Source organism: Bos indicus x Bos taurus, chromosome 5 (assembly GCF_003369695.1).
Source record: "Bos indicus x Bos taurus breed Angus x Brahman F1 hybrid chromosome 5, Bos_hybrid_MaternalHap_v2.0, whole genome shotgun sequence".
NCBI lineage: Eukaryota > Metazoa > Chordata > Mammalia > Artiodactyla > Bovidae > Bos > Bos indicus x Bos taurus.
The window spans coordinates 32,068,538-32,096,099 of NC_040080.1; the positions used below are offsets into that span (position 1 = coordinate 32,068,538).

The 27,562-nt window shown below is 38.0% G+C and overlaps 1 protein-coding gene across 1 annotated transcript; it reads right to left on the bottom strand.

The window, feature by feature from the left end:
- On the bottom strand, nt 1–27,066 carry LOC113893433 (sulfotransferase 6B1-like). Its single transcript, XM_027543426.1, has 6 exons — nt 26,922–27,066; nt 25,065–25,249; nt 19,178–19,304; nt 8,965–9,059; nt 8,626–8,812; nt 1–1,252 (listed from the first exon to the last, which is right to left on the bottom strand). The coding sequence occupies exons 1-6, from the start codon at nt 27,064–27,066 to the stop codon at nt 1,134–1,136; spliced, it is 858 nt and encodes a 285-aa protein (XP_027399227.1). The 3' UTR covers nt 1–1,133.
- Nucleotides 27,067–27,562: the final 496 nt, after the last annotated feature.

Genomic DNA, 27,562 nt, shown 5'->3' on the forward strand with positions numbered 1-27,562 from the left:
AAAACATTTTATTCATAACAAATATGTCTATAGAGAAGACTGATCAAAATCTAATGGTTACTGAATTGTGATAAACTTGCCACAAAAGACTCCAAAAGTTACTAAAAATGATTAACAATACATTGAGATACAGAATCAAAGTGTTTGGCTGAATTAACTAACTCAATCCATGGCTTTCCATTTATAGCTGAGAGTCATATACAGTACACAGTTTTGATTTTCCATTTAGCCTTGAATTAGATAATACGGCCAAGGTGTAAACGATGTACCATAGATATTCAAAACTTGTCTTTTGTCATTTAGGTAATAATTCTAAAATAAGTTCACTGAAATTTCATTACAATGTCCTCTAGGCTAAAGCTACAGAATAATATTCATTACAGAAGAAAATTATGGAGATTGTGCTAATGCTAGAAATGCTTCTGGGAGAAAGCCTACATATTCAAAATACTGTAAAAAATCATAAATAATTCAAGGAAACATACTATTCAAAACTGAAAAGTAAGACATTTTGTAATTTGACTTTATTAAAGATAAAGAAAATACTGGAATGTCAAGCCAGTGTGAATTTAAAGCTAAAGAATATTTTTTCATTCTTCATCCTCACTAATATACCAGACTATCATTTAATATAATCTATTAAGAGTTCTCTCCTTAATAAAATGATGTCTGTCATTGTATGACACTGGAGAATATTTTTACATAGACACTGGGGAATGTTGAAATAAAAAATGTTTGTCTAGAGGTCACGATGGTCTAAATAGGCAGAAAATAATTTCCTCTCAGACATTTGTTATTTTGGTTAACCCCACACCTCTTTTGCTGTACATTAATGCAGCTTATAGAACACCCACAGTAATATTCTATCTATAAATAAAAGTAATTTCCTTGTCTTATGAATATCCTGAAAGCAGACATATAATTCAGCCATGCAAAAATTGTATACTTCCTTTTATTAGTAATTATCTATCCCCAAATAGGCTAATAATTGTCTCTCACACATGACACTTTTTCATAAGGTGTCTGTTTTTCACTGCAAGAAATATCTGCTTTCCACACTGGTGAAAAATATTTATGTATTCCCCAAGCACTGCCTTGCATAAAATGGAAATTGGTTTCATTTCCCATTTATATTAAGAGTAATCTCCAAAGTGTTTTGCTAGTTCACTATGCTTCATTTTCTCTGTGAATAGTTCATCAAATACTCGCTTCTGCTTTGAAGTGAAGTAGTTTATCCAATCACCCACTGCCCCTGAAAAAAATCAGAAAGAAATCAGACAAGAACCAATTTAAATGTATAGTATGTACAAAAGGAAGCTGTCAGATTTATAAGAAAATGTGAATAATTTTATCTCTTGCTGCTAAGATGGTGGGGAACTATTGTTCACTTGCTTATCTGTTGTTTCTAATTTCTTCAGTAATTGCATATTAATTTGTATAGCTTGAAAAGTTATTTCTTGGAAAGGAAAATAAAAATATATAAATACCCTAGGTTTTACTATAGCAGGCAAAGAAGGATTTCACCTAAATTTAATACAACCAGAAAGCAAAGTGGACACAATGTTGCTTCATTTATTTTTCTACCTCCTCTGCAGTCCTAACAGGGCTGATAACATACTATAGGGGTGGTTCACTGGTCTCATTTTAGGAAATTTTCTTTTACAAAATTGGTTACAGAGAGTTAAAAACACAAATACCAAGTTACTTGTATGACACCCTTACTTTCAATATAAGGTGTCCTGAAATCGAAATAAGACATACAGGTCACATGGTCTTTCGGCCTCTCCTGATTGTTGGAGTCACCCTTAAAGCCTTGGCCACTGCATCAACCCCATAAGACTGCCCTTCTCACCTCCATCACACACACTATACCAAACCTCAATCCTTGACCTGGTGAATCACGGTCCTTTGTCACTTTGGCCCCAGGCTTCATCCCTGGGGTCTAGTCTAGGTGCACTGGAGCTCAAAATACATCATTGTATCCCTTCATTACAGACTGTCTTGGGCTTCCCAGGTGGTGCTATTGGTAAAGAACCTGCCTGCCAATGCAGGTGAGATAAGAGACATGGGTTTGATCCCTGGGTTGGGAAGATCCCCTGGAGGAAGGCATGGCAACCTACTCCAGTATTCTTGCCTGGAGAATCCCATGGATGGAGGAGCCTGTCAGGCTACAGTCCATAAGGCCGCACAGAGTCAAACACAACTGAAGCGACTTAGCATGCATGTACATTGACTGTCTTATATTATTCTCTATAATCTTTTCTCTCCAACTAGTTTATACACTCTGTCAAGTTAGGGACAGTAATGCATTGTTAGTACTGAGTCAGGTGCTGACCACATGGTGGGTGTTCAAAACCCATGGCTTGACTGAATGTCAGACAATGTCACCTACATCAAAGAAACAGGTAACAACCTAAGAAATTTTGGGTGTTTTGATTCCTGGTTCAGAAGATTGAGTTTATTTGGCAAAACCAATACAATATTGTAAAGTTTAAAAATAAAATAAAATTTAAAAAAAAGGAAAAGAAAAATAAAATAATGCAAAAAAAAAAAAAAAAAAAGTAAAGTGGAACTCTTCTGTTTGAAGGAGAAGAAAAAGGAAAGAGAGTCATATCAGAGATAGGAGATCCCAGAGTCAGGAAATGGTATTGCTTCTGAAATACATCATCAGTTGGGGCACAAAGTCAACTTCATGAGATCAAGGTGCCTGGCCCTTAGGAGAGCAGTGTTAATGCTATCAATTTACGTAATATTCTTTCATCCTTCTTGGCTCTCCTTTCTGGCTTCTTATATTAATTCACCTGAACCATTATTGTCTTTCTTTTTACATTTGACCTGACTTCTGTGTGCTTGGTTTCTGATTTATTCTTTTACTCTTTCTTCTACTTTTTTAAATAAAAAATATTTAAAGAATAATATATAGGTTTCAGAAAATACATACCTATAAGCAAAAGAAGATAAAAATCAAGAAAATACACCCAACTCACATGGCTGATAAATTGGTTAGCATGCATTCTTCTAGATGCTTTTCTTTGCAAACATATATAAGCGTATAAACTGCATTTAAAATCATACAATTATAACCTACTTTCCTCATTCTACTTTGACCATCTTCCAGTATTACTATTTGTACACCTACAATGAAAGTTATCCTGAGTAGAATAATACCATCTGGGTTCCAATCTTGACTCTGCCAACTACTAGTGGTATGATATTGGATAAGTTATTCAGATGCCTGGTGTCTCAATAAAATCACATGAACAGCATCCTAAAATCTGTTGCCAAGTTTTAGATAAATCAAATAACGTTCCTGGCATAGAATAAGTGCTCAGTAAACAGTGGCTATTCTTCATCTAGCATTTCTAGTTTTGGTGACTCCATCATAAACATGAATGTAACTTAATAGATTTAAATTATATATTAAGTGCCATTTAAGTGCATCCAAGGTTTTCATTGTTATAAGCAATATTGCAACATGCATCCTGTCCATATATATTTCTATCCTCCTGTGATATTCCCCCTAAGTTTTAGTTTGTATGGGCCTTTGGACTTCTGACACTTACATGAACTATGCTGTACCCTTCCTTATCACCTTATCGCTGTGGCCACCATAGTAATTTTCTAGAATATCAGCTCCATTTCTGACTTCAAAGACAACTGCAGACACAAATTCCCCTCTGAAAAGTAAGGAATGGCTCTGTTCACCATGGAGTCTGAATCAATAACTTCAGTCATTTGGTTGAAATGATTATTTTTAAAGGATGGATTCCCTACTCACTCCCGCTCCATCCAGCCATTCAAGAAATGAAGTGAGTGGTCTCTATTGACCCATCCTTGTGTATAATTCCTCATATAATCCTAATTTACTAATTGGCTCTGAGGAGGACTAGTCTCAGAGAGGCTGTGTCCACTGTTACCTATTTTATATATATATATATATAAAATAAGGAAACGACTTTTAGGGAGAATTTAAAGGTGTTAGAATTACTGTTGCTAGTTAGAGGTATGTTGATATGGTTTCACCTGCTGATATTTGCTAGGGTCACTAGTTGGCAAGTCAGAGATTAACTCATTGGAGTAAAATTTCTCAAGGTTGCAGGATAAACCATGTCTTATGATTAGCAATATTTATACTGAGTATTGCTAATCAGATCTCAAAGGGCAAAGATAAAAGACGTCAACAGAAGTACTGGACTAAGGATCAGAACTTCCTCATTTTTCAGCATTCTCTACCATGGACCCTCCGAGTGCCTTCCTGTTTCTCTCTACTCTTTTCTTCATGCATCCCTTTCTATGTCTGTCTTCCCTTTATCATCTCTTCCTCTCCTTCTAACCCTTCTCCCCACCCTGCTTTGATATCTTTCCAATACTGTCCTCCATTCTTCCGCTTCTTAAGAGTGGTCTTTCGCTTCTGCTCCTCTTGTTTAATCTCTTATCTCTTTAACCTCCACCTCAATGTCGTTTTCATCTCCACTGCTATAGAAACTGCATTCTCAGAATTCACAAATGCTAAACAAACTGTCATGTTTGACCCTGGTTTTTCTTCCTACTAATTCTGGCAGATCTCTTTTCTTGGCTTGTCTTGGGCTGTTGATGTCAGGGTTCTTAGGATTTCCCACATCTACCCTTTCTTCACTAGTTCCTCCCACTCACCATGAACACTTTTACCTAATTCCACAGTCTGGTGATGGCTCCTAAACTGACTTCTCAGCTGAGCAGCACCCATCAGTGGCTCACTGCCACTATCCAAATTGTGACCCTCGATGTTTCTTACCTGCACTATTACAACAACCTCTTAATTGCACTTTCTGCTTCTGCTTTCACTCTATTCTAATCAATTTCAACTCTGGTTCTATTAATTTTCTAGCAAACAGGTCTGACTATGTCAGGTCCATTCTTAAAACAGCAAACAGACCTCACGGTGTCCATCAGAGATTTTACTCTCTGGCCATAATATTTCTCTCTCTCATTCTGCTTTATGTATCATCTATCACTTTAGAGTCCTTTGGACAGCAAGGAGGTCAAACCAGTCAATCTTAAAGGAAATCTACCCTGAACTTTCATTGGAAGGACTGATGCTGAAGCTGAAGCTCCAATACTTTTGCCACCTGATGCAAAGAGCCAACTCATTGGAAAAGACCCTGTTGCTGGGAAAGATTGAGGCAGGAGGAGAGGGGATGACAGAGGAAGAGATGGTTGGATGGCATCACTGACTCAATGGACATAAGTTGAGCAAACTCTGGGAGTAGATGGACAAGGGAGTCTGGGTACACGGGATCACAAAGAGTGAGACACCACTGAGCAACTGAACAACCACCACCACTTTAGCACATGGCACTACCTGATCCTTCTAGGAGATACCATCCAATTCCATCGTGGTTCTGAGGTTTTCTTCTTGCTGTTGGCTCTTGATGGAATGTATTTCCTCCTGGCATTTTCCTAGTAAAATCTTGCATATGCTATCAGTTTCAGATCTGATCTCTTCACCTATTTTGCTAGGCAAACACGCTCTCCTTTATCCATGTAGATTCACATTTGCTCATATTTTACTAGTATAGTTGTCATTACCTTATATTACTATCTAGATTATGATCTACTGAATGACAGGTCTGTATTTTATTCAATTTTTGAAACCTATTCAATTAATAAACCTGATAGTTTATTAATAAATATTAGGTAAAAATTTTAGAAAATAGTTTATTAATAAATATTTGGTAAACATTCAAAAATAGTTTATTAGCAAATATTGGTAAATAAATATTCCTTTCTCCTAGCCCTCATTCTTGAAACTCTAAGGAAATTTTTAAATGAATGACCCAAGAGGACAAAAGTAACCTGTAAAGTTAAAACAATATCTGGTCTATCAACACATGAGTTGGCCAACATCCTGGAATGTGAAGTCAAGTGGGCCTTAGAAAGCATCACTACGAACAAAGCTAGTGGAGGTGATAGAATTCCAGTTGAACTATTTCAAATCCTAAAAGATGATGCTGTGAAAGTGCTGCACTCCATATGCCAGCAAATTTGGAAAACTCAGCAGTGTCCACAGGACTGGAAAATGTTAGTTTTCATTCCAATCCCAAAGAAAGGCAATGCCAAAGAATGCTCAAAGTACCACACAATTGTATTCATCTCACACACTAATAAAGTAATGCTCAAAATTCTCCAAGCCAGGCTTCAGCAATACGTGAACTGTGAACTTCCAGATGTTCAAGCTGGTTTTAGAAAAGGCAGAGGAACCAGAGATCAAATTGCCAACGTCCACTGGATCATGGAAAAAGCAAGAGAGTTCCAGAAGAACATCTATTTCTGTTTTAATGACTATGCCAAAGCCTTTGACTGTGTGGATCACAATGAACTGTGGAAAATTCTGAAAGAGATGGGAATACCAGACCACCTGACCTGCCTCTTAAGAAACCTGTATGTAGGTCAGGAAGCAACAGTCAGAACTGGACATGGAACAACAGACTGGTTCCAAATAGGAAAAGGAGTACACACACCAAGGCTATATATTGTCACCCTGCTTATTTAACTTATATGCAGAGTACATCATGAGAAATGCTGGGCTGGAAGAAGCACAAGCTGGAATCAAGATTTCCGGGAGAAATATCAATAACCTCAGATATGCAGATGACACCACCCTTACGGCAGAAAGTGAGGAGGAACTAAAAAGCCTCTTGATGACAGTTAAAGAGGAGAGTGAGAAAGTTGGCTTAAAGCTCAACATTCAGAAAACTAAGATCATGGCATGTGGTCCCATCACTTCATGGGAAATGGATGGGGAAACAGTGGAAACAGTGTCAGACTTTATTTTTTTGGCTCCCAAATCACTCCAGATGGTGATTGCAACCATGAAATTAAAAGACGCTTACTCCTTGGAAGGAAAGTTATGACCAACCTAGACAGCATATTAAAAAGCAGAGACATTACTTTGCCAACAAAGGTCTGTCTAGTCAAGGATATGGTTTTTCCAGTGGTCATGTATGGATGTGAGAGTTGGACTATAAAGAAGCCTGAGCAAGGTAGAATTGATGCTTTTGAACTGTGGTGTTGGAGAAGACTCTTGAGAGTCCCTTGGACTGCAAGGAGATCCAACCTGTCCATTCTAAAGGAGATCAGTCCTGGGTGTTCATTGGAAGGACTGATGCTAAAGCTGAAACTCCAATAGTTTGGCCACCTCATGCGAAGAGTTGACTCATTGGAAAAGACTCTGATGGTCGAGGGATTGAGGGTAGGAGGAGAAGGGGACGACAGAGGATGAGATGGTTGGATGGCATCACCGACTCGATGGACAAGAGTTTGAGTGAACTCCGGGAGTTGGTGATGGACAGGGAGCCCTGGCGTGCTGCAGTTCATGGGGTCACAAAGAGTCGGACACGGCTGAGGGATTGAACTGAACTAAACTGAACTGAACTGATAGGCTTGGTGGTAAAAAAATTTGCCTGCAGTTCAGGAGACCCAGTTTCAATCTCTGGGTCAGGATAATCCCCTGGAGAAGGAAATGGCAACCCACTCAGTAGTCGTGCCAGGGAAATCCCATGGACAGAGGAGCCTGGTGGGCTACAGTTCATGGGGTTGCAAAGAGTCAGATACGACTTTAGTGACTAAGCAACATACGCAGTTGAGGCAAAGAACAAATAAATGTGTGTGTTTTAGTAAGAAATCTGAGTACATATATGCAAAGAATTTTGTTTTTGTAAGTTATGAAAAATATGAAAAATGTTAAAACATTTTCCTCCCAGATCTGGATTAAAATACACAAGGATTTCAAAATAATTCTATATCCAGGTGTACCCAAACTGTTTCTAAGTAAAATGTTAGGAATTCGTGGAGGTTTATTTCCTTCTCTCTGTGTTTCTGGCTTCCCAGGTGGCTCAGTGGTAAAGAATCTACCTACCAATGTAGGATACATAAGAGATGAGGGTTCGACCCCTGGGTCAAGAAGATCCCCTGGAGCAGAAAATGGCAACCCACTCCAGAATTCTTGATGCAAAATTCCATGGAAAAGGAGCGTAGTGGGCTCCAGTCCATGGGGTCAACAAGAATCAGACACGACTGAGCACATGTGCCCTCTGTGCTTCCAGGCAGAGGAATATCCCCAGATAATGATCCCAGTTTTTCTCTCCACCTCTTCCTTACTTCTGCAGGGCAAGTTGATTGATTGGTGAGGTTGGAAAAATGCCCTGGTCACATCCATCAGCTCTTTTTTCTCTCCTAGAGAAATCACGTGTCAGGTACTGCTCTGTACCACACTCTGAGTGTCCTGTGCCAGCAGGGGTCAGGACTACATTGGAGTGGCTATGACTAAGTGAGCATGTTTGTAAAATTCAGGATCCATTATGAGCAGTCACACTAGGCAGACCTGAAGCACATTCTTCAAGTTACTTTATCACTTCCATCTGTTTGACACCTGCATCTATCTCTCAGTTGGTTCCTAACTGGGCCTGGGAATCTCAACATCTGGAAAGAATGTAACTCAAGAATTTTACTTGATAAACCTTTACTGAGGGATAACAAGGCACAATCTGCTGTGCAAGGTATGGGGTGAACAAAGGTGAAACGAGACATTAAAATGTAACTACTTCCAAATATAAATCCAGGCAAAGCATCTCATCTCTGACTTACCTTTCCTAAATACCAGGTTCCTGTTAGAAGTGAGGGCGCAGATGGTGTGATTTGGATCACAGTTTTCTTTGGCTGTGTTATTTTTCATTTCAGTGAATGATGTTTTCCAAACAATCTGATTAATCTCACTGTCGGTCATGTTTAAACCGAGGAAAGTAGCTATTTTCTTTATGTTTTTAGAAGGATCCTGAGCAAACAGCAAATAAATAAATATACACAAAGCATAACTCATCAAAATATCAAATTCATTCTTTGAAATCTGAAAATGGGGTTCATTGATTGATTTCCTGTTTTAATTTTACTTAAATTTTCATTGTTGAAATGGCAGAAAAGGCTTACTTTCTTCATCTCTTCATAGGATATAATTAAAATGTTCTTAACATTTTTGTGTTCTTCCCAGCTTAAAACATGATCAAACCAGGATCCATATACAACTAGAAGAAAAGTAAGTTGTTGTGTTAATATTAAATAACACATTTAATAAAAAGCTTTCATTACACATTATAACTTTGCATCCCTGGGTTCTTCCCACCTCGGTGAAGTAGTCAATATAAGGTACACACATACTAGACTCTGGAGTGAAAGAGTTTCCTTCAGAGAGCTCAGTTTCACCATTTTAACTATTAATAAATACACTATTGTGAAATGAAGCTGGGTGGTCACCTCTTTTAATTAGGCTGTGGTTTTTTTTCTTATTTCTAGTAAATATTTTTTTTTCTTTTTTTTTAATTTTATTTTATTTTTAAACTTTACATAATTGTATTAGTTTTGCCAAATATCAAAATGAATCTGCCACAGGTATCATCAGAAGTGACAGCAGAACTAGAAAGATACATTTTTTCCCAAGAATTGTGTTCTGATACTTTGGATCTTGGGAGAAATAGGGGAAAAAATGAGAATTTATCATTTTCTTCCTGTAAAGTGACATGTGTTTCATAACGATAAATTCTTAATGCAAAAACTTTACAAACTTCCTCCGAAAATTCTATTCACAGTTCAAGGCTGAAAAATACAGTCTTAGGGATTTGTCTGTAATTGATATGCTCTCTTTATTGTTTTGTTAAATTGACAGCCTTAAAAATCTCTAAGGCTTGAAAGTAAAATATTATCACGCAAAATTACCTCTAAGTGATGATGACTGAAAACAAACAGTGAGCAACTTCTCACCACAGAAAAGTTGACTAGCTTGACAATCTAAAGCATAAAATATAGTCATTTAAAATACTACATATGGGACTTCCCTGGTGGTTCAGTAGTTAGGAATATGCCTTGCAATGCAGGGGGCAGGCGTTTGATCACTGGTTGGGGAACGAAGATTCCACATGCCTCAGAGCAACGAAGCCTGCACACCACTCCTACTGAACCCACACTCCACAAGTAGAGAGTTTGGGTGGGGCAATGTAAGATCCTGCACGATGACACAACAAAGATTCCATGTGCCTCAGCTAAACCTGATGCAGCCAAATAAATTAATAAATATTAAAAATAAGTGACTATGTGCTCAGTCATGTTCGAATCTTTGTAACCCCATGGACTGTAGCCCGCCAGGCTCCTGCTGTCCATGGACTATTTCAGGCAAGAATACTGGAGTGGATTGCTGTTTCTTACTCTAGGGGATCTTCCTGACCCAGGGATAGAACCCACATCTCTTGCGTCTCCTGCATTGGCAAGAAGATTCTTTACTACTAGCGCCACCAAATGAATATTTTAAAACAAATAAGTAGACAAAATACTACATATACATATTTCCATGCCTCTGATGAGATAAAATTCAGTTTTTATGACAAGACAAAAATTTTAACATACACTGCTTTCTCTGTCCATTCGGCTCTCCTCCCTTCCCTTTAGAATATATTGTGCATCTCCATTCAGCTGGCCTCCTTAAGGTGGTAACATTCCTTCTTAAACATATAAAGGGTCACAAATCCTTAGGAAACAATTTTCCCCCTTAATCTTGTAAGGGGTTATGATGGCTCATAACCCACCACTCACTTTGTACCTGTAGATCTGGATCATGTCAACTGTCAATAATACCTAATTTGACACATAATCCTTGGTTTCAAAACTGTGCTTTGACCTCTAAGGGGCAAAACAGTCATCAGAGCTTTCTGAAATAACTATCTCATGAGTGATAATCTTCAGGCTGGCTTGAATGAAAATTTCCACTTCTTAGATTGACTGTTGGTCAACATTTCATCAATATGCATGGTGTAACTGGCAGGACACCAGAAAGTACCTGGAATCTACCTGAACCTGTACTTGGTACCAGTGTGGACACACTGAGCCCCTCTGGCTTCTTGGTACAGCTCAGATGTTCTGGTGCATTCTCCTGCTATCCAGATCTCATTGCTTTTAAGTGATAATGCTAAAAATGTTATTGGAGTTGTTTTTTACTTCACTGAGACTTGGAATCTTAAGGCATACCAGTGCATTTTGGGGGAAGGGACCACAGAGGGCTTTGAGCAGGGAGCTCAAAGGAAAATGTAGGTGGCTGGGTTTTTGTTACATTTGACTTAAATTGAAAAAAATAAAAACAAACAAGGTGGTGATGTATGTTTTAAACAAACCATTTGCTAGTAAAATGAGAGACAGAATTATTCAGCTCCAAAGAGCAAGGGAACCCCACTACAACCATTAAGTAAATATTACTCTTCCAGGGACACATGACAAAAAGATGGGTCATCTTGTAGATGGTGATTTTAGACTATTGAGGAGAAAACTGAGACACATATGAAAGTTGAATTGACCCACTTTGGAGAGCTAGACTCAGAAGCAGCATGCATCCAATCCATCACACTGTCCTCAGAAAATTGATCAGATCATATATCATAAATAAATTAGGGTGTCAAGCTGATAGCAGGAAATTGTGCCTCCAAGGCCAAATAGGTCCCAAAAGGACACCCACCTGTGGGGATACCAGCTGAATATATGTATGCTTGCAAGTGTTCATTTAATTGTGAATTAAAAGAAAACCTGCCCTGAAATGATCAAGATGGGGCTCTTTTTGTCATTCCAAAACTGAGTTTTGTGGGCACGACTAGGAAAAGCCTGTAGAACATCAGTTTTTACCATGTCAGTCAGTCTTCTGGATCCCTGCCTGCAAGGTTTACTTTCTCTTTTCTAAAAATTAAGTTAGCAGGGGGAAATGTAGAGTTAGGGCTAATTTCTTGGATCCTCTGAATTTTAAAGACTTAGAGAGCTCCTATCGTGTCCTTTGAATTGTAAAGACTTACTTTAAAGTTTGGAAGATCCCCTAGAGGACAGCATGACAATCCACTCCTGTATTCTTGCCTGGATAATCCCATAGTCTAGGATAATCCCCTGGACAGAGGAGCCTGGCAGTACATGGGCTTGCAAAAAGTCAGATATGACTGAAGCAGCTTAGCACAGAGAGCTCCCATCCTAAAATATCGCACCTATTTTAATTGGTATGCAGAAGTCCCCAAAGGATTCACAATTCCAAAATAGCTTCAATTTGAGATTCTTTATAAAGAGTTCTAGCAGAGTCACCTTAAAAGGACTTGTATGATCAATTACACTTATGTAAATAATCAGGCCAAGTTTATTAAAATAGACTTATTTTGCAAATAATTTAGTCTTAATTTGGCTATGTTTGGTAGAAATGAGGGTAATTACTTTAGTAGAGAGAAAAAATATCATGTTTAATGGGCCATTAATTTCTACTGTTGTTGTCATTAGGTTTTTTGTATTTACTACCTAAGATTTACTTCTCAGATGGCTCCTTCTTGCTATATTACCATAAAGATTGTTTCTGAAACTTACTATCACAGTAATCCATTTTAGGATGAAGAACAGATGCCCCATGACCTGTAACTGGGACATTATGCATACTGGAAAAGTCAGGTAAAGGAACATTGATAGTCATAATGGAAGGGACCCAATCAGCCCTCCTCTCCTGAAAGAACTGCAGATCCTATTTCTGACACCTGCAAGCATGCTGGTATTAAAGCATTGATCAGCTTTCCAATGGTATGACCATTTGGCTGTGATACTCTTTCTTTCACTTGGAAGGGAAGATATCATTAATCACATAGAGGCTTTAATGAAATTTACTCAGCAAGCTCTGAATGATAGTAATCAAGCCATTAGCTTGCTCAGTTTGGAAGTTTCCATGATGAGAAAAGTGGCCCTACAGGATTGAATGGTCCTGGATATTCTAACTCCTTCTCAGAGAGAAATGTGCTATAATACTGAATATTGGGTTTTTATAACCTGATGAGTCTTCTAATGTAACTTGTCTTATGACACCTGAAGAATCAATTTTCCCGTATAAAAGATCCTTTTCCTGATCTAAGGAAAATACTAGGAAAATGGTATGGTCTAGGAGGGTTTTGGCTTCAGTCTTTACTAATGACATTGTTACTCCTATTGGCAATTTTGACTACTGTTTGTGTAACTTATAAAGTTATCATCAACTCATATGAAGTTAATAATATCTAAACAACTTGTAATTGTTTTTCATATCTACAGCTCTTTAAAAAGTAATGAACATACACATGGATGCACACGCAAGGCAAAAATTGGCATTCAGTACTATGGACAACTGGGAATTGACTATTACCCTTTGCCATTTATCTTACAAGTACAACCTCCTAAAAGGAAAAACAGAATCAGGCTATTAAGATTTGATATCAAGGGACACAGTGGACTCAGGCTAGGTGAGCAACTACCCTGGCATCAAGGGACCAAATATTTGATCACCTAATGCTTTCTATCAAAAAATTAATGGTCAAGACTCACAGACTCAGAGAATGAACTTATGGTTGTCAAGGGGAAGGGATAGTTAGGGAACTTGAGATGGTCCTGTATACACTGCTATGTTTAAAATGGATAACCAGCAAGGACCTACCATATAATACATGGAACTCTGGTCTATGTTATGTGCAGCCCGGATAGGAGGGGATTTGGGGGAGAATGGATACATGTATATGTATGGCTGAATCCTCTCACGGTTCACTTCAAACTATCATAACATTGATTGGCTATATTACAAAATTTAGCAATACAAAGTTTAAAAGTTCAAAGAAAAGAAAAAGATACATGTTCAGAGAATAGCCATAAAAAAATAATGATCAAAAGCAGGACATTGGTGAAATAAAGCTCATGTTTTATGGTAAGACAAGAAAACTTTAAACATCAAAGTTTGCCTGTTTGGGCTTTCTCTCTCCCATTTAGAGGATATTGTGCCTCTGTATTAACCAGACATCCTTAGGAGACAATGTTCCTTCTTAATCTTGTACGAAATCATAATGATTCAAGACTCACTTTGTACATGTACATCTGGACCATGTAAACTTTCTATTACACATCATTTGACATATGATCCCTTGTCTCAGTATATAACTGTGCTTTGACCTCGAGCAAGTGGAACGAGGAAGTCCTCAGAGCTTTCTGAAAGTCTGTCTCCTCGGTTTTAATCCTTGGGTTGACTTAAGTAAAATTTTCCATTTTTTCATAGGTAGAGTATTGATTAATTTTGTCAACATCTCCTTATCATCCAAAGATTTAATACTAGCTCAGTCTTGGCTTCCCCAGTGGCTCAGTAGGTAAAGAATCTACCTGCAATGCAGGATACACAGGAGATGTGGGTTTGATCCCTGGGTTGGGAAGATTCCCTGGAGGAGGAAATGGCAATCCGTTTCAGTATTCTTCCCTGAAAAATCCCATGGACAGAGGATCCTAGTGGGCTATATAGTCCATGGGGTCACAGAGAGTCAGACATGACTGAATGACTAAGCACGCACAATGCCTCAATCCTAAAAGAGCTATATTACTAACAATTTCCTGAAGATTTGCTGACTGCTAATTCATTTAATCGGAGAAGGCAATGGCACCCCACTCCAGTACTCTTGCCTGGAAAATCCCATGGATGGAGGAGCCTGGTAGGCTGCAGTCCATGGGGTCACTAAGAGTCAGACATGACTGAGTGACTTCACTTTCACTTTTCACTTTCATGCATTGGAGAAGGAAATGGCAACCCACTCCAGTGTTCTTGCCTGGAGAATCCCAGGGATGGGGGAGCCTGGTGGCTGCCATCTACGGGGTCACACAGAGTCAGACACGACTGAAGTGACTTAGCAGCAATTCATTTAATCAACATTTATTAAGCTACTAGTGTCTGCCAGACATTGTGATATACATTTAGAACATTAAATCTCTGATTAAATTGAAGTACAACAAACTCTAAGCTAACTGCAATTTTTCATAGCTTCAGCTCATGAGGAAGCAAAGGGAAAAAAAATACACTATAATCTATTTTTAAAACAAGAATTTCCAAGACTACAGTGGTATCATTAGAGTATCAGCCCAATTTTCTACTCCATGGACCCTAAAGACTGTGTAATAATAACGGTGCTAAGAAGAGCTTCCCTGATAAAATCTTCAGTTATTAGCAATCTCATTGCTATTTCAGTGACTTACATAATACTTTATCTTACATAATACTTTATCTTAGAATTACCCAAATTACCATATCAGTGATAATAGTTTATCTTCTAAGAATGGCCAACCTTTTCCTAGGCACAAAACACATGTAGGAGGAAGATCGATTTTTCTCTCAAACTTAGGAAGTCCCTGGAATCTTAAATTATGCTTACAGATTCAATCTGCCTCACCCCCTCTCTCCAGCAGCTACAGCGCAGCCCTGGTGATTAATGTCACCTCCTAGAGTTGCTAGGGCTTCCCAGGTGGTTCAGAGGTAAACAATCTGCCTGCCAATGCAGGAGACATGGATTCAATCCCTGGGTCAGTAAGATCCCATGGAGAAGGAAATGGCAACCCACTCCAGTATTCTTGCCTGGGGAACGCCATGGACAGAGGAGCCTGGCAGGCTTCAGTCCAGGGGGTCGCAAAAAGTCAGACACAACTTAGTGACTAAACAACAACAGAGTTGTTGAGGCTATGAAAGCTCCCAATACCGTCAGGAGAGCCTATACTTCTATTACCAAGAAGCTGAGAAGGGACACAGACCCAGCATCATAACCCAGTGATTAGGTGTAATTGACCTTGTCCATTATGGTTTTTCTGTAGGAAGCATATTCCAACATGCCCCAAATAGATTTAAGAATCAACTTTGCATAATGGCCTGATCATAATTTGAGAGCCAGCTATTCTACTATTGACTAATTAATTCATTCTCTACCTTGTTCCAAAAGGATGTAAGCCAGCCAAAAGAATCTAAAGAAATTGGCTGCCTGTGGCATTGTTACTAGTATAGGAAATTACAGTTTTAGTTTATATTTTAATCAGAATCTTCATTGTCTAGGTCATTAGTAGACCTCTGGCTTTAAAGAAAATACAGTTTCCAAAACACATTTGAAATCTTCCTTAATGGGAAATGTTTTTCTGCACATTCTTCAAGTAATATAGAATTATTCTCTCTTTTCCTGGCCTTAATATATGCCAGGATGGCCCTTCTGCTACCCAAAATTACTCTTCTAAAATGCTCCCGAATAGAAGTTGCTCTTTCTCAACCAATCCAAGTGTCTTCGGGTCTGGAGAATGAGCCAAAAACCTCACTGCTTCCTACCAACTTCTAGAACTTCTCTCTCCTAAAGAATCCAAGCTCCTTTGGAACTCATGGTTTTTAATATACTACTCTTTCCATCCTTGTCTCAGTCAGAAATCAACCTTCCAGTCTCTCTCCTACAGTTACTGAAGATTCTGATTTTAGAGCAAAACCTTAATGGGTAGCTTTTACAATCCCATACTCTGACCTTTTTTTTCCCCCTTCATTTTCTTGCTTTTATTTATCCCCTCAGCAATCGATTTGCCAATACCTCCAACTTTTTTGCCCCCTTACTGTTTATTTCAATCATCAAAAAACACCCAGTGTTTAAATGAAGCAATTCCTCTTCTTTTCTTGTCTCTTTGCTGTTGAGTTCTGCTGGAAAATTTACACAACTCTGTTTATAGCAGTGCAAATTCATTTTTCCAGCCTTAAAGGCCCCAAGTTTGCCCAGCAAAACTATTTGTTCTGCATTAACACATTCTCTTATTCTTCACCTCAGCTATTTCAAACCTCCCACATTTCCTGCAAACCTTGTACCCCACTCTTATATCTTGTTATAATGAGGCTCCTGGTTACTAGTTTCTAGAAAGCACTCTGATGACAGATAACTGTGGAAAATGAAACTTGCCTAGATGAAGTAGCATAGGAAATATAAAGTTCTAATATAAAACTGGAGAAGGGGAAACTGTAGGGGGAAAAAAGTAAAGTACTAATATTGCATTGAGATATTAATCTGTCGGGATATTGCCAGAACACAATGTATAGTTATTATGTAATTTGAAAACCTAAAGTGTATATATAAACTGAAAGAGAAAATTTAATGATTAGACAAATGTGTAGTTATGTATATCTCCACTATCCTATCTGCTCATATCATGTGTATTTATATTTATGGTTTGGAGTTGGGTCCAGGGTATTTTGATGCCTCAGCTATAAATTAATCTTTCTAGGTAAATATCTACTTGTAACGTTTCCACCCTAATGTGAAACTATGTGAATCTTCGTGTGTTTAAATGTCTACGTCTAATAGAATAAGTGAATAGATGTCTACAACAAACTTTAGCTTCTAAATAATTCTACAAAGTAGATAATTTTAAAAATCCTATTCTATGTTAGGAGTCTGAACCTCAGAACAGCTAAGCTAGTTGTGCAAAGTTACATATGGAATAAAATATAGTCAGGATTGATCCCAGTTCTACTGTCTCCATAGCTTGTTTTTTCTACTACATCATGTCATTTGCAAGAGAAATAACCCTCTCCTCAAAAAGTGACTGAAGAACATCCCTGAAACACAGTCACATACATATAACCACTGCAGAATGATAGTGATGTCGCCAAATGAGCACTCATGTAATGGTGACAGACGTGGTGAACCGCAGTCTATAAAGTTGGAGATGAACATAGCTTTCTTTTCTTAAAGAAATGCAGACTCAAGATCTGTTTTTCAAAAATAATTTGCGTATTTAAACTCTGCTTATTCCAAAAATGGAATTGAGGCAGAATGAGGCATGCTAACCATCTTCAAATATTTAGAGGGCTATCAGGTGGAAGATGAATTAATGATCAGAGGGATAGTTTTTGTTTTTTTCTTTCTTTTTTTCCAGATGAGTTACGACACAGTGGTCAGAGCAAAGAGTTTTGGATTTGACGCTTGACTTAAGTATCAGCTCTCCTCCTTATTATTTATGGAGGTATGGGAAAGGTATTTGGCCTACCAAAGTCTTCATTCTCCTTACCTATAAAGTGAGGGTAACACTCACTTTTCATGTTTTCTAGTGAGGACGAAATGAGATTGTGTTTGCAGAGTACCTAACCAAGTGTCTGTGTCACACGATATGTGCACAATCTATATCACATGGGAAGATTTTTAAAAACATCTTAGCAATACCAATATTGAAGGTGTTGCTTTGGAGTACTAGTAAGGGGTATGAACTTGTCAAGGTTAAGAAATTCAAACTTAGCCTCTACAGTTTTGGGGGGTGTTGTAAATGGGGGTGTTGTAAAGGTGCTTCAAACATCAGGTGGGTGTTTAAACCAGGTGACCTTTACTATACCTGTCATTTCTGAAATTTGTGCCAATAGATAGGGAACAAAATATAAAGAGGAGTTGAAACAGTGTGAGCATAGATGTTCTTCCATAGCAATTATCACAAAACAAAATATTAAACCTTGTTGCTGGTGAGTTTTCTATGTCCTCATGTTAAGGTTACTGTTGCTGTGGCCTCTCTTAAATTAACAAGCAAAAGCTTGACAATTTGCAAGTAAAATAGTGAAATCAGTAATTAAGCCAAGTGAGAGATAAGATCCTCAGGGAATATACCATTTCTAAATTGTGTCTCTTCTGGATTCTTCATCTTCTTACTATATTATTTTTGTTTAATCAAAGCCCTGGGAATTTAAAAGAATTTTTTTTTAAGTGCTCCAGACACCACTGAGTCAGGGAAAAAAGAATAAATCCAAAGGTCAGGCATGGTGGCAGGCCCAGCATGTGCTGTGCAGCTCAACAAGTAATGTATCACTGAGGTGTTTTCAGAATAAATTACTTTCTTCCAAGTGTCAAGACGTCAAATTCTTTCACATGTGTTATATCTGGGGGGTTGGGAGTATGTGTGGGTACTGTGTGACATGATTTATTTTCCATGCAGGTATATATAAGGCATGTTTCAAGCTACCTGTCTAGGTTTCAGCTGTAAATCACTGTACTTCAATCAGTGAATAATTACTTCAGGGAACAGACTGAGGGTATATGAAAATAATGTTTGATCAGAATTAATTTCTGTTTCTGAAGACATGAAAACCAGCTAATAAGTTATCGCTAATATGTTCCACCCCTTGGTGATAAGAAAAACTATGAAGAAACAAAGTGAGAAAGAATTTGCATAGAAAAAGCAAAAGAATAATCTATTAAAAAATATTTCTGAAAGTAGGCTGCTAGGGTTCACTTGAACTTTTGGAAAATGTTTTCAACTTGAGTGAAGATATTCCCTGTGTATTATGAATAAAAATCACTGTTATACTTACCATCTCCTTTTAGGAACAGCTCAAAAAATTCATGCCAGGTTTCAATGCTAGGGAGATTAGGGTTATCCTTGTAGTAGTGGAAGAATGAAACAGCTATATCTTTTGGATTCCTAATGATGTAGATAATCTGTTAAAAAAAATCAACTTATTTTTGTATGGAAGTAGCCCCAAGACAAAACATTTCCTAAGAGAAAGTAGCAGCCACACTTACCTGTGCAAGTCACAACTTTTTGGTAGCTTCAGCTGATTATTAAATACAGACTTAGATACCTGAGTGTCTCAAAACTGAAGGTGCATAAAAATCATCAGGGGATCTTGTTAAAATGCAGATTCTCACTCAGAAGTTCCAGAATGAGGCCTGCATTGTGCATTTGTAGCAAGCTCCCAGGAGATGTTGATGCTGCTTGCCCACTGACCAGACTTTTTGAATTTATGTGCTAAAATTTGGTCCTATCTTTTCAGGGGTAGACTTGAGAAAGTCCTCCTCAGATGAAGGACAAGATTAATATTGTAATGTCGATGTATGACAAAATATGATTTACGTACAAGAAGATTTCTTACAAATTATCCATATTTATAGAAAGAATAATGTTCTGGAATTTCTTTTTCTACAATTTAATCAGCTAAAGAGTAAGGAGTCTGAGATACCTTGCCAATTTATACAAATACTGCAACTGCAATTTAATTTGATTCAATAAATATTTATTTAATACCTATTGTATGTCTGGGCTCAGCTGGTGAAGGATCCGCCTACAATGCGGGAGACTTGGGTTTGATTCCTGGGTTGGGAAGATCCCCTGGAGAAGGGAACGGCTACCCACTCCAGTATTCTGGCCTGGAGAATTCCATAGACTGTATAGTCCATAGGGTCACAAAGAGTTGGACATGACTGAGCAACTTTCACTACTGTATGTCAACTAGTGTGCAAAAACGTTCCAGAGCCAAGGAATAGAATAATGAGCAAGACAGAAATGATTCCCACCCTCTCAAAACTTGCAGTCAAGTGATGTGTGTGTGTGTATGTGTGTGTGGTGCACACACTAGGTCATGTCTGACTCTTTGTGACCCCATGGACTGTAGCCCGCCAGGCTCTTCTGTCCACAGAATTTTCCAAGCAAGAATACTGGGAGTGGGTTGCCATTTCCTCCTCTAGGGGATCTTCCTGACCCAGTCAAGTGAGGGAAACAGATAATTAAATCCACTTTTGACAGTGCAGTGTTATGAGGTTTACAATAGTGAAATACAGAGAACGATAGGAGCATATAAAAACCTCTGGAAGCCAATGTGAGAAGCCTGGCGGTAACAGGACTGTCCCAGTCAAGGTCACCATTGCATGAGTACCAGATATTCTAACTTGCTTTTTAATTGAATATCAGGAAGGACATATTTGACTTAGATAAGGAAGTGTTTACTGAGTCATTTTTTATACATAACTATCTTTCCCTACTGTGTTCATAGTCCAGATATTGTGACCCTCATTAACAGCACCTGCTCCTCTTTACTTGAAAGATACACAAAGACCACGACACGCAGGAATGAAGAGCCACCTTTACCCCCACAGTTATCTTCTCTTTGTCCCAAGAGATAATCATGGAAGAACACAACAACTCGGGCTTCCTCTAACTGCACAGGCTTCCTGGGCAGATTCATAGAACCTCAAGGCCCAGACACCACAGTTTAAAAATCCACCACTTTAGCAAGAAGGAATAAATGGCAGAATTTTAAGCCTTAGACATCCAGTTGGAGACTTTATGTTTTGATAAACAGAATAATTTTTTAGGGACTTTGAAGAACTCTTCCTTAAAGTTACAAGTCAGTATGATCTAGTGGGAGGGACAGTGCAACCCATTAACACATATTTTACCAAAAAAGGTTAAAAGAAGGTGTTCATGTACAATGAAGAATGTTAAATAGATAGTGCGGTGCGTATACAAATACGAAATCACTATGTCATACATTTGAAACTAACATACTGTTATATGTCAATTACACTCAATAAACACACACACACATTATGAATGTCTCCTAAGAAATTATAAAAATTATTAGGGGGAGGTGAAGAAATATGAACTGAAGGTAGAATAGTACTCTGGAGAAAATATTAAATATTAACTGAATATTTTTAAAATTAAATTTCCTTAAAAATTAAAAATTTATTTAAAAAATTAAATATTAACTAAATATCATGTGACACAGTGGTAAAAAACTTGCCTGCCAATGCAGGAGACACAAGAGATGCAGGTTCAATCCTTGGTCCGACAAGATCTGTGGAGAAGGAAATGGCAACCCACTCCGGTATTCTTGCCTGGAGAATTCCATGGACAGATGAGCCCTGGTGGGCTACAATCCATGGGGTTGCAAAGAGTCAGATACAACTGAGCACATACACAGCGTGAAATGGGCTGAAAATACAAATTTCATGTAAGAAAGTTTGGAAACATTCAAAAGGAGAGTCAAATGTTAGGAAGAAAATATAGGAGGCCAAGTAGGGTTGAGAGCTGATAGAGAACAATGGGAGGAGGAACTTACTATCTGTCCAGCACTACAGGGGTAGTTAAGGCTTGCCCATCCTCCAAGCTCTTGGGGCTCAGTCAACAGCAACAGAAGACAGGTCATTGCTTGGTATTCCAGGGACAACCGGACAGTCTCAGTCCCCATTAAAGGGTGGCAAAGAAAGGATCATACCTTCAGGCTGTAGTGTTACTGTGGTGGTTTTAAATACACTCAGCTATAATCCTGGAGAAGGGCATGGCAACCCACTCCAATATTCTTGCCTGGAGAATCCCATGGACAGAGGAGCTTGGCAGGCCACTGTCCATGGGGTGCAAACAGTCAGACATGTCTTAAGCGACTGAGCATGCACACACACACACACACCCCTTTTCTGAGTTTTGGCTTCTTTGCTTACAAAGGAAAAATAGCTACTCTTGTCACTGTTGTAACGTTTATAAAGCACAACTTAATCTCTGGTGACATTTGTTATCAATGCTATTGCATGGAAAAGAAATGCAAAAAAGCAAAATGGCTGTCTGAGGAGGCCTTACAAATAGCTGTGAAAAGAAGAGAAGCAAAAAGCAAAGGAGAAAAGGAAAGATATACCCATTTGAATGCAGAGTTCCAAAGAATAGCAAGGAGAGATAAGAAAGCCTTCCTCAGAGATCAATGCAAAGAAACAGAGGAAAACAACAGAATGGGAAAGACTAGAGATCTCTTCAAGAAAATTAGAGATACCAAGGGAACATTTCATGCAAAGATGGGCTCGATAAAGGACAGAAATGGTATGGACTTAACAGAAGCATAAGATATTAAGAAAAGGTGGCAAGAATACAGAGAAGAACTGCACAAAAAAAAGATCTTCACGACTCAGATAATCACGATGGTGTGATCACTGACCTAGAGCCAGACATCCTGGAATGTGAAGTCAAATGGGCCTTAGGAAGCATTACTACAAACAAAGCTAGTGGAGGTGATGGAATTCCAGTTGAACTATTTCAAATCCTGAAAGATGATGCTGTGAAAGTGCTGCACTCAATATACCAGCAAATTTGGAAAATTCAGCAGTGGCCACAGGCCTGGCAAAGGCCAGCTTTCATTCCAATCCCAAAGAAAGGCAATGCCAAAGAATGCTCAAACTACCACACAATTGCACTCATCTCACACGCTAGTAAAGTAATGCTCAAAATTCTCCAAGCCAGGCTTCAGCAGTATGTGAACCGTGAACTTCCAGATGTTCAAGCTGGTTTTAGAAAAGGCAGAGGAACCAGAGATCAAATTGCCAACATCTGCTGGATCCTGGAAAAAGCAAAAGAGTTCCAGAAAAACATCTATTTCTGCTTTATGGACTATGCCAAAGCCTTTGACTGTGTGGATCATAATAAACTGTGGCAGATTCTTCAAGAGATGGGAATACCAGACCACCTGACCTGCCTCTTAAAAAATCTATATTCAGGTCAGGAAGCAACAGTTAGAACTTGACATGGAAGAACAGCCTGGTTCCAAATAGAAAAAGGAGTACGTCAAGGCTGTATATTGTCACCCTGCTCATTTAACTTCTATGCAGAGTACATCATGAGAAACACTGGGCTGAAAGAAGCACAAGCTGGAATCAAGATTGCCGGGAGAAATATCAATAACCTCAGAAATGCGGATAACACCACCCTTATGGCAGAAAGTGAAGAGGAACTAAAGAGCCTCTTGATGAAAGTGAAAGAGGAGAGTGAAAAAGTTGGCTTAAAGCTCAACATTCAGAAAACGAAGATCATGGCATGTGGTCCCATCACTTCATGGGAAATAGATGGGGAAACAGTGGAAACAGTGTCAGACTTTATTTTTTTGGGCTCTAAAATCACTGCAGATGGTGACTGCAGCCATGAAATTAAAAGCTCTTATTTCTTGGAAAGAAAGTTATGACCAACCTAGATAGCATATTGAAAAGCAGAGATATTACTTTGCCAACAAAGGTCCATCTAGTCAAGGCTATGGTTTTTCCAGTGGTCATGTATGGATGTGAGAGTTGGACTGTGAAGAAAGGTGAGCACCAAAGAATTGATGCTTTTGAACTGTGATGTTGGAGAAGACTCTTGAGAGTCCCTTGGACTGCAAGGAGATCCAACCAGTCCATCCTAAAGGAGATCAGTCCTGGGTGTTCATTGGAAGGACTGATGCTGAAGCTGAAACTCCAATAGTTTGGCCACCTCATGTGAAGAGTTGACTCATTGGAAAAGACCCTGATGCTGGGAGGGATTGGGGGCAGGAGGAGAAGGGGACGACAGAGGATGAGATGGCTGGATGGCATCACCGACTCGATGGACATGAGTTTGAGTGAACTCCGGGAGTTGGTGATGGACAGGGAGGCCTGGTGTGCTGTGATTCATGGGGTCGCAAAGAGTCCGACACCACTGAGCGATTGAACTGAATTGAACTGAAGGGTTGTTAAGTGTACCAGACTCCTTTTCTATCCAAATCTCTCTCTCTTAGGTAGTCTATTTGAAATGAAAATGTTGAGTTGAGTCAAATTGTAATCAGCTTAGTATACTTTCACATTTTCTGATAGATTTGCTTGGGATAAGCACAAACTCCATGGCATTTACCTCTCCTCGTGTTACTTTTACTTGAACTGAAGAGTAGATGGTATACATGGAGACATTGTAGTCATAGCGTTGTAATCTTTGGAAGATCTGCTTTGATGTATGCACACTTGGCACGTTTATTTCTTTTTAAGAACATGACTGACATGGTTTAAAAGGCATCATTACTGGGATATTGTTTACACTGGACACATGTGTCTTGCCTTCGCTTTACCAATTTTATCCTCTTTTTTCCTTATCCTGCATTCTCCATGAAAACAAATTTTAATAAGAAGTACATAAAAATAGAAAGAAAACTTTTAAAATTAGAAGTAACTTTTAAAATCATAATGTGAGGACTTTAAAAATGGCTTGAAATAACTATTCTTCAGTGTTTTACATTACATTTTACTTTTTATTCTTTCCCATATAATCTTTTGCAAAAATGAGAGATAAAATAATTAAAATAATATTATTAAAGCAGTTTTTCTCTCTCTGGACATCAATATTTAAAGAAAATGACTCAAACGAGATTCAGAATAGAATAAGACATCATCTAGCATAATTACAGTTGACATACTAATGTCATACTGAGATTTTTATGAGCCAGATACTGTGGTAATACCTATACACTCATTTTCTTGTTTAATGCTCATCACACTACGTGAGATGCATACTATTATCCTTGCATTAAGTGAGGACACCCAAACTCAGAGAACATCAGCAGTTTTCAAAGGTCACACAGCTTGAAAGTAACACAGCAAGAATCCAAGTTCAGTTTTGTGTACCCCTGAGCCTCTGTCCTTAACCATTGAACTTACCTTGCATTGTTTCTGTTTAACATTCATTGGTAGCATGCTGTAGCTCAAATGTGTTGGAATAACTCTCCTCTCACAGTACGTTTTTAGTTCTTCGAATTTAGAAATGTCTCCCAATTCAATAGGAGGTGTTAGGGTAATTCTAGCATTGGGAATGTTCTCAATGACTTTTGCAATCCAGTGAGTGCCTTCATAAGAAAATAAAATGAAATGCATTTTTAATCAAATGATACTCAAAATGAATACAGAAAATGAACATGAGGTTATAAAAGCAATGACTACATTAGTTTTATTATAAATAGTTATCACCTCGACACACAGATAAACCTGTTGGAGCATTCGAGATGTTAGTTCCCTTTACAGGAAGAATCACATTTTAAAGATTGTGAAGAGTGATGAAAACTGTGTATGCTGTTTCCTCGGCCTGAAATACTCTTCCACGTTACCATTCACTTCTAGCATCTTCTCCAATTCACAAACACACAGATCTTTTCATTCATGATTCCTGCTGGTGCTGCAAGTTCATGCGTCTTGCTCTTCTAAAAACTGCCTTCTGAGTCCCCAGTTCCTTCTTCTAATTGCTCACCCTCTCTGTCTCTCGGAAGCAGCACACATCAAAATGAAGTTGTATTCATGTCTATCTCCCCAGCTCCCTGCTGAATACAGACATGGAATCTTGTTTTTGTCTGCATGCAAGTACAGAGCAGTTGTGCAAACAAAGCATTTGAACAATGAACAAATGCTATATCCAAACATCAAGGAGATGCAAATTTACTACCATGAAGTCTGGAAGAGATACCACTTTATCTTACCGAAAGCAAATGAGGATATGCTCCAGTGGTGTAGACTATAGAGAACTGGAGCAGAGAAGTAAAAGTTTGGGTGGGGAGGATGTTTTGCTAATTTGAAAGCAATGTTCCAAATTGGTTTAAATGAGGCTTAGTTTCCATTTATCTTATAATTCCAGTTAGATACAAGATGAACAAACTTATAGTTGAATAAATATTTAAACAGTGCTCTAACATTATGTTTTAAATTTAAGACTACTTTAGATTATGATGTTAATAGTCTTAAATATGTATAACCGTCATATAAATGTAACTGTATAGTAATGATATTTGCATTATTTTAATTAAATATACTGATTTATTCTGATAAGCAGAGAGAATACACAGTTTTGTGCTGCTGAAGGGGACCTCCTGGCAGCTAATGGAAAATTTATAGGCAACAATAAGTCCAGGGACTTCCCTCGTGGTCCAGTGGTTAAGATTCCAGGCCCCCAATGTAAGGGGCCCAAATTCCATCTGGAGATCTAGCATCTGGGAACTAGATCCCTCATGCTACAACTAAAAATATCCCCCATGCAGCAACTAAGATCCAGTGCAGCCAAATACATATTTAAAAAATATGTCTAGTGGAAGCCTTATATATAGTTGTTTGTATATGGTATAAATTAGCCACTTGTTCTTATCAGCCCATAAGAAAACAATAATTTCTTTACAGATCAATCATTAAGTACAAATTGAACAAAAACTATTTATTTATCACTATGCCTGGCTTAAAGTATGAAGAGAAATTTATAATGTTACAGATATTATGCTTAATATATATTAATATCTGTATGTCTTTGTGAATAAAGTCAAAACAAAAGTGTACTAAAGCTGTAATTTCTCCAGTCGAATTTTCTCAAAGCACATTTTTTTGACTTTCTAATATCAAATTTTTTCATGAAAATGAGCATTTAAGATACTTTAATTTCCAGCGGAACAATTCTGAAAAGTAAATGTTTAAAAAAACTTATTACACGCATTATCATTCTTGTATATCTACATTTTAAAGATACATTGAAATAAACTTTACCAGATTTTGGATAGGAAACCAGGAACACATCATCCTCTCTTGCCTCAAAAGAATCCAGGGAATTTAGAAGTTCTTCTGAAGACATGGTAGAAAAGATGACTCCCTTGAACTTATGAAGAACACTTGACTGGCTCTTGGATGACATCTTTTGTCAAATCAACTGAAAAGTATTTACTAAACACTAGCTTTACACAAGGCACTGAGCAAGTGTGGTCCTTGATTTTAATCCCAGCTCGCTGGCAATGTAATCACTGAGCTGACATCCTAATTAGAGGATCATATATATACCTTTTGCAATTCTTGACAAGAGTAATTTTTAAATGATAACTGAGCCAAAGTCTACTGTGAAAATGCTATTATCTGAATGTTACTGATAACACGTGTTACAAAATATTCCCTCCAACTTGACTCAGACAGTTTACATACACAGCTACCAAGCCACCAGAGTGTAATCATTACATTAAGGGACTAAGGTTCATCAAATCCTTGGGCCTAAGTAAGGAGAGACTTTTAGTGGCTATAATGGATTATATCATTGTGGTAATGTCTGGAAAAATGGAACTTCTTCTGGTTAATATTAGCACACAGTAGAGCCTTTGACTGTGTGGATCACAATAAACTGTGGAAAATTCTGAAAGAGA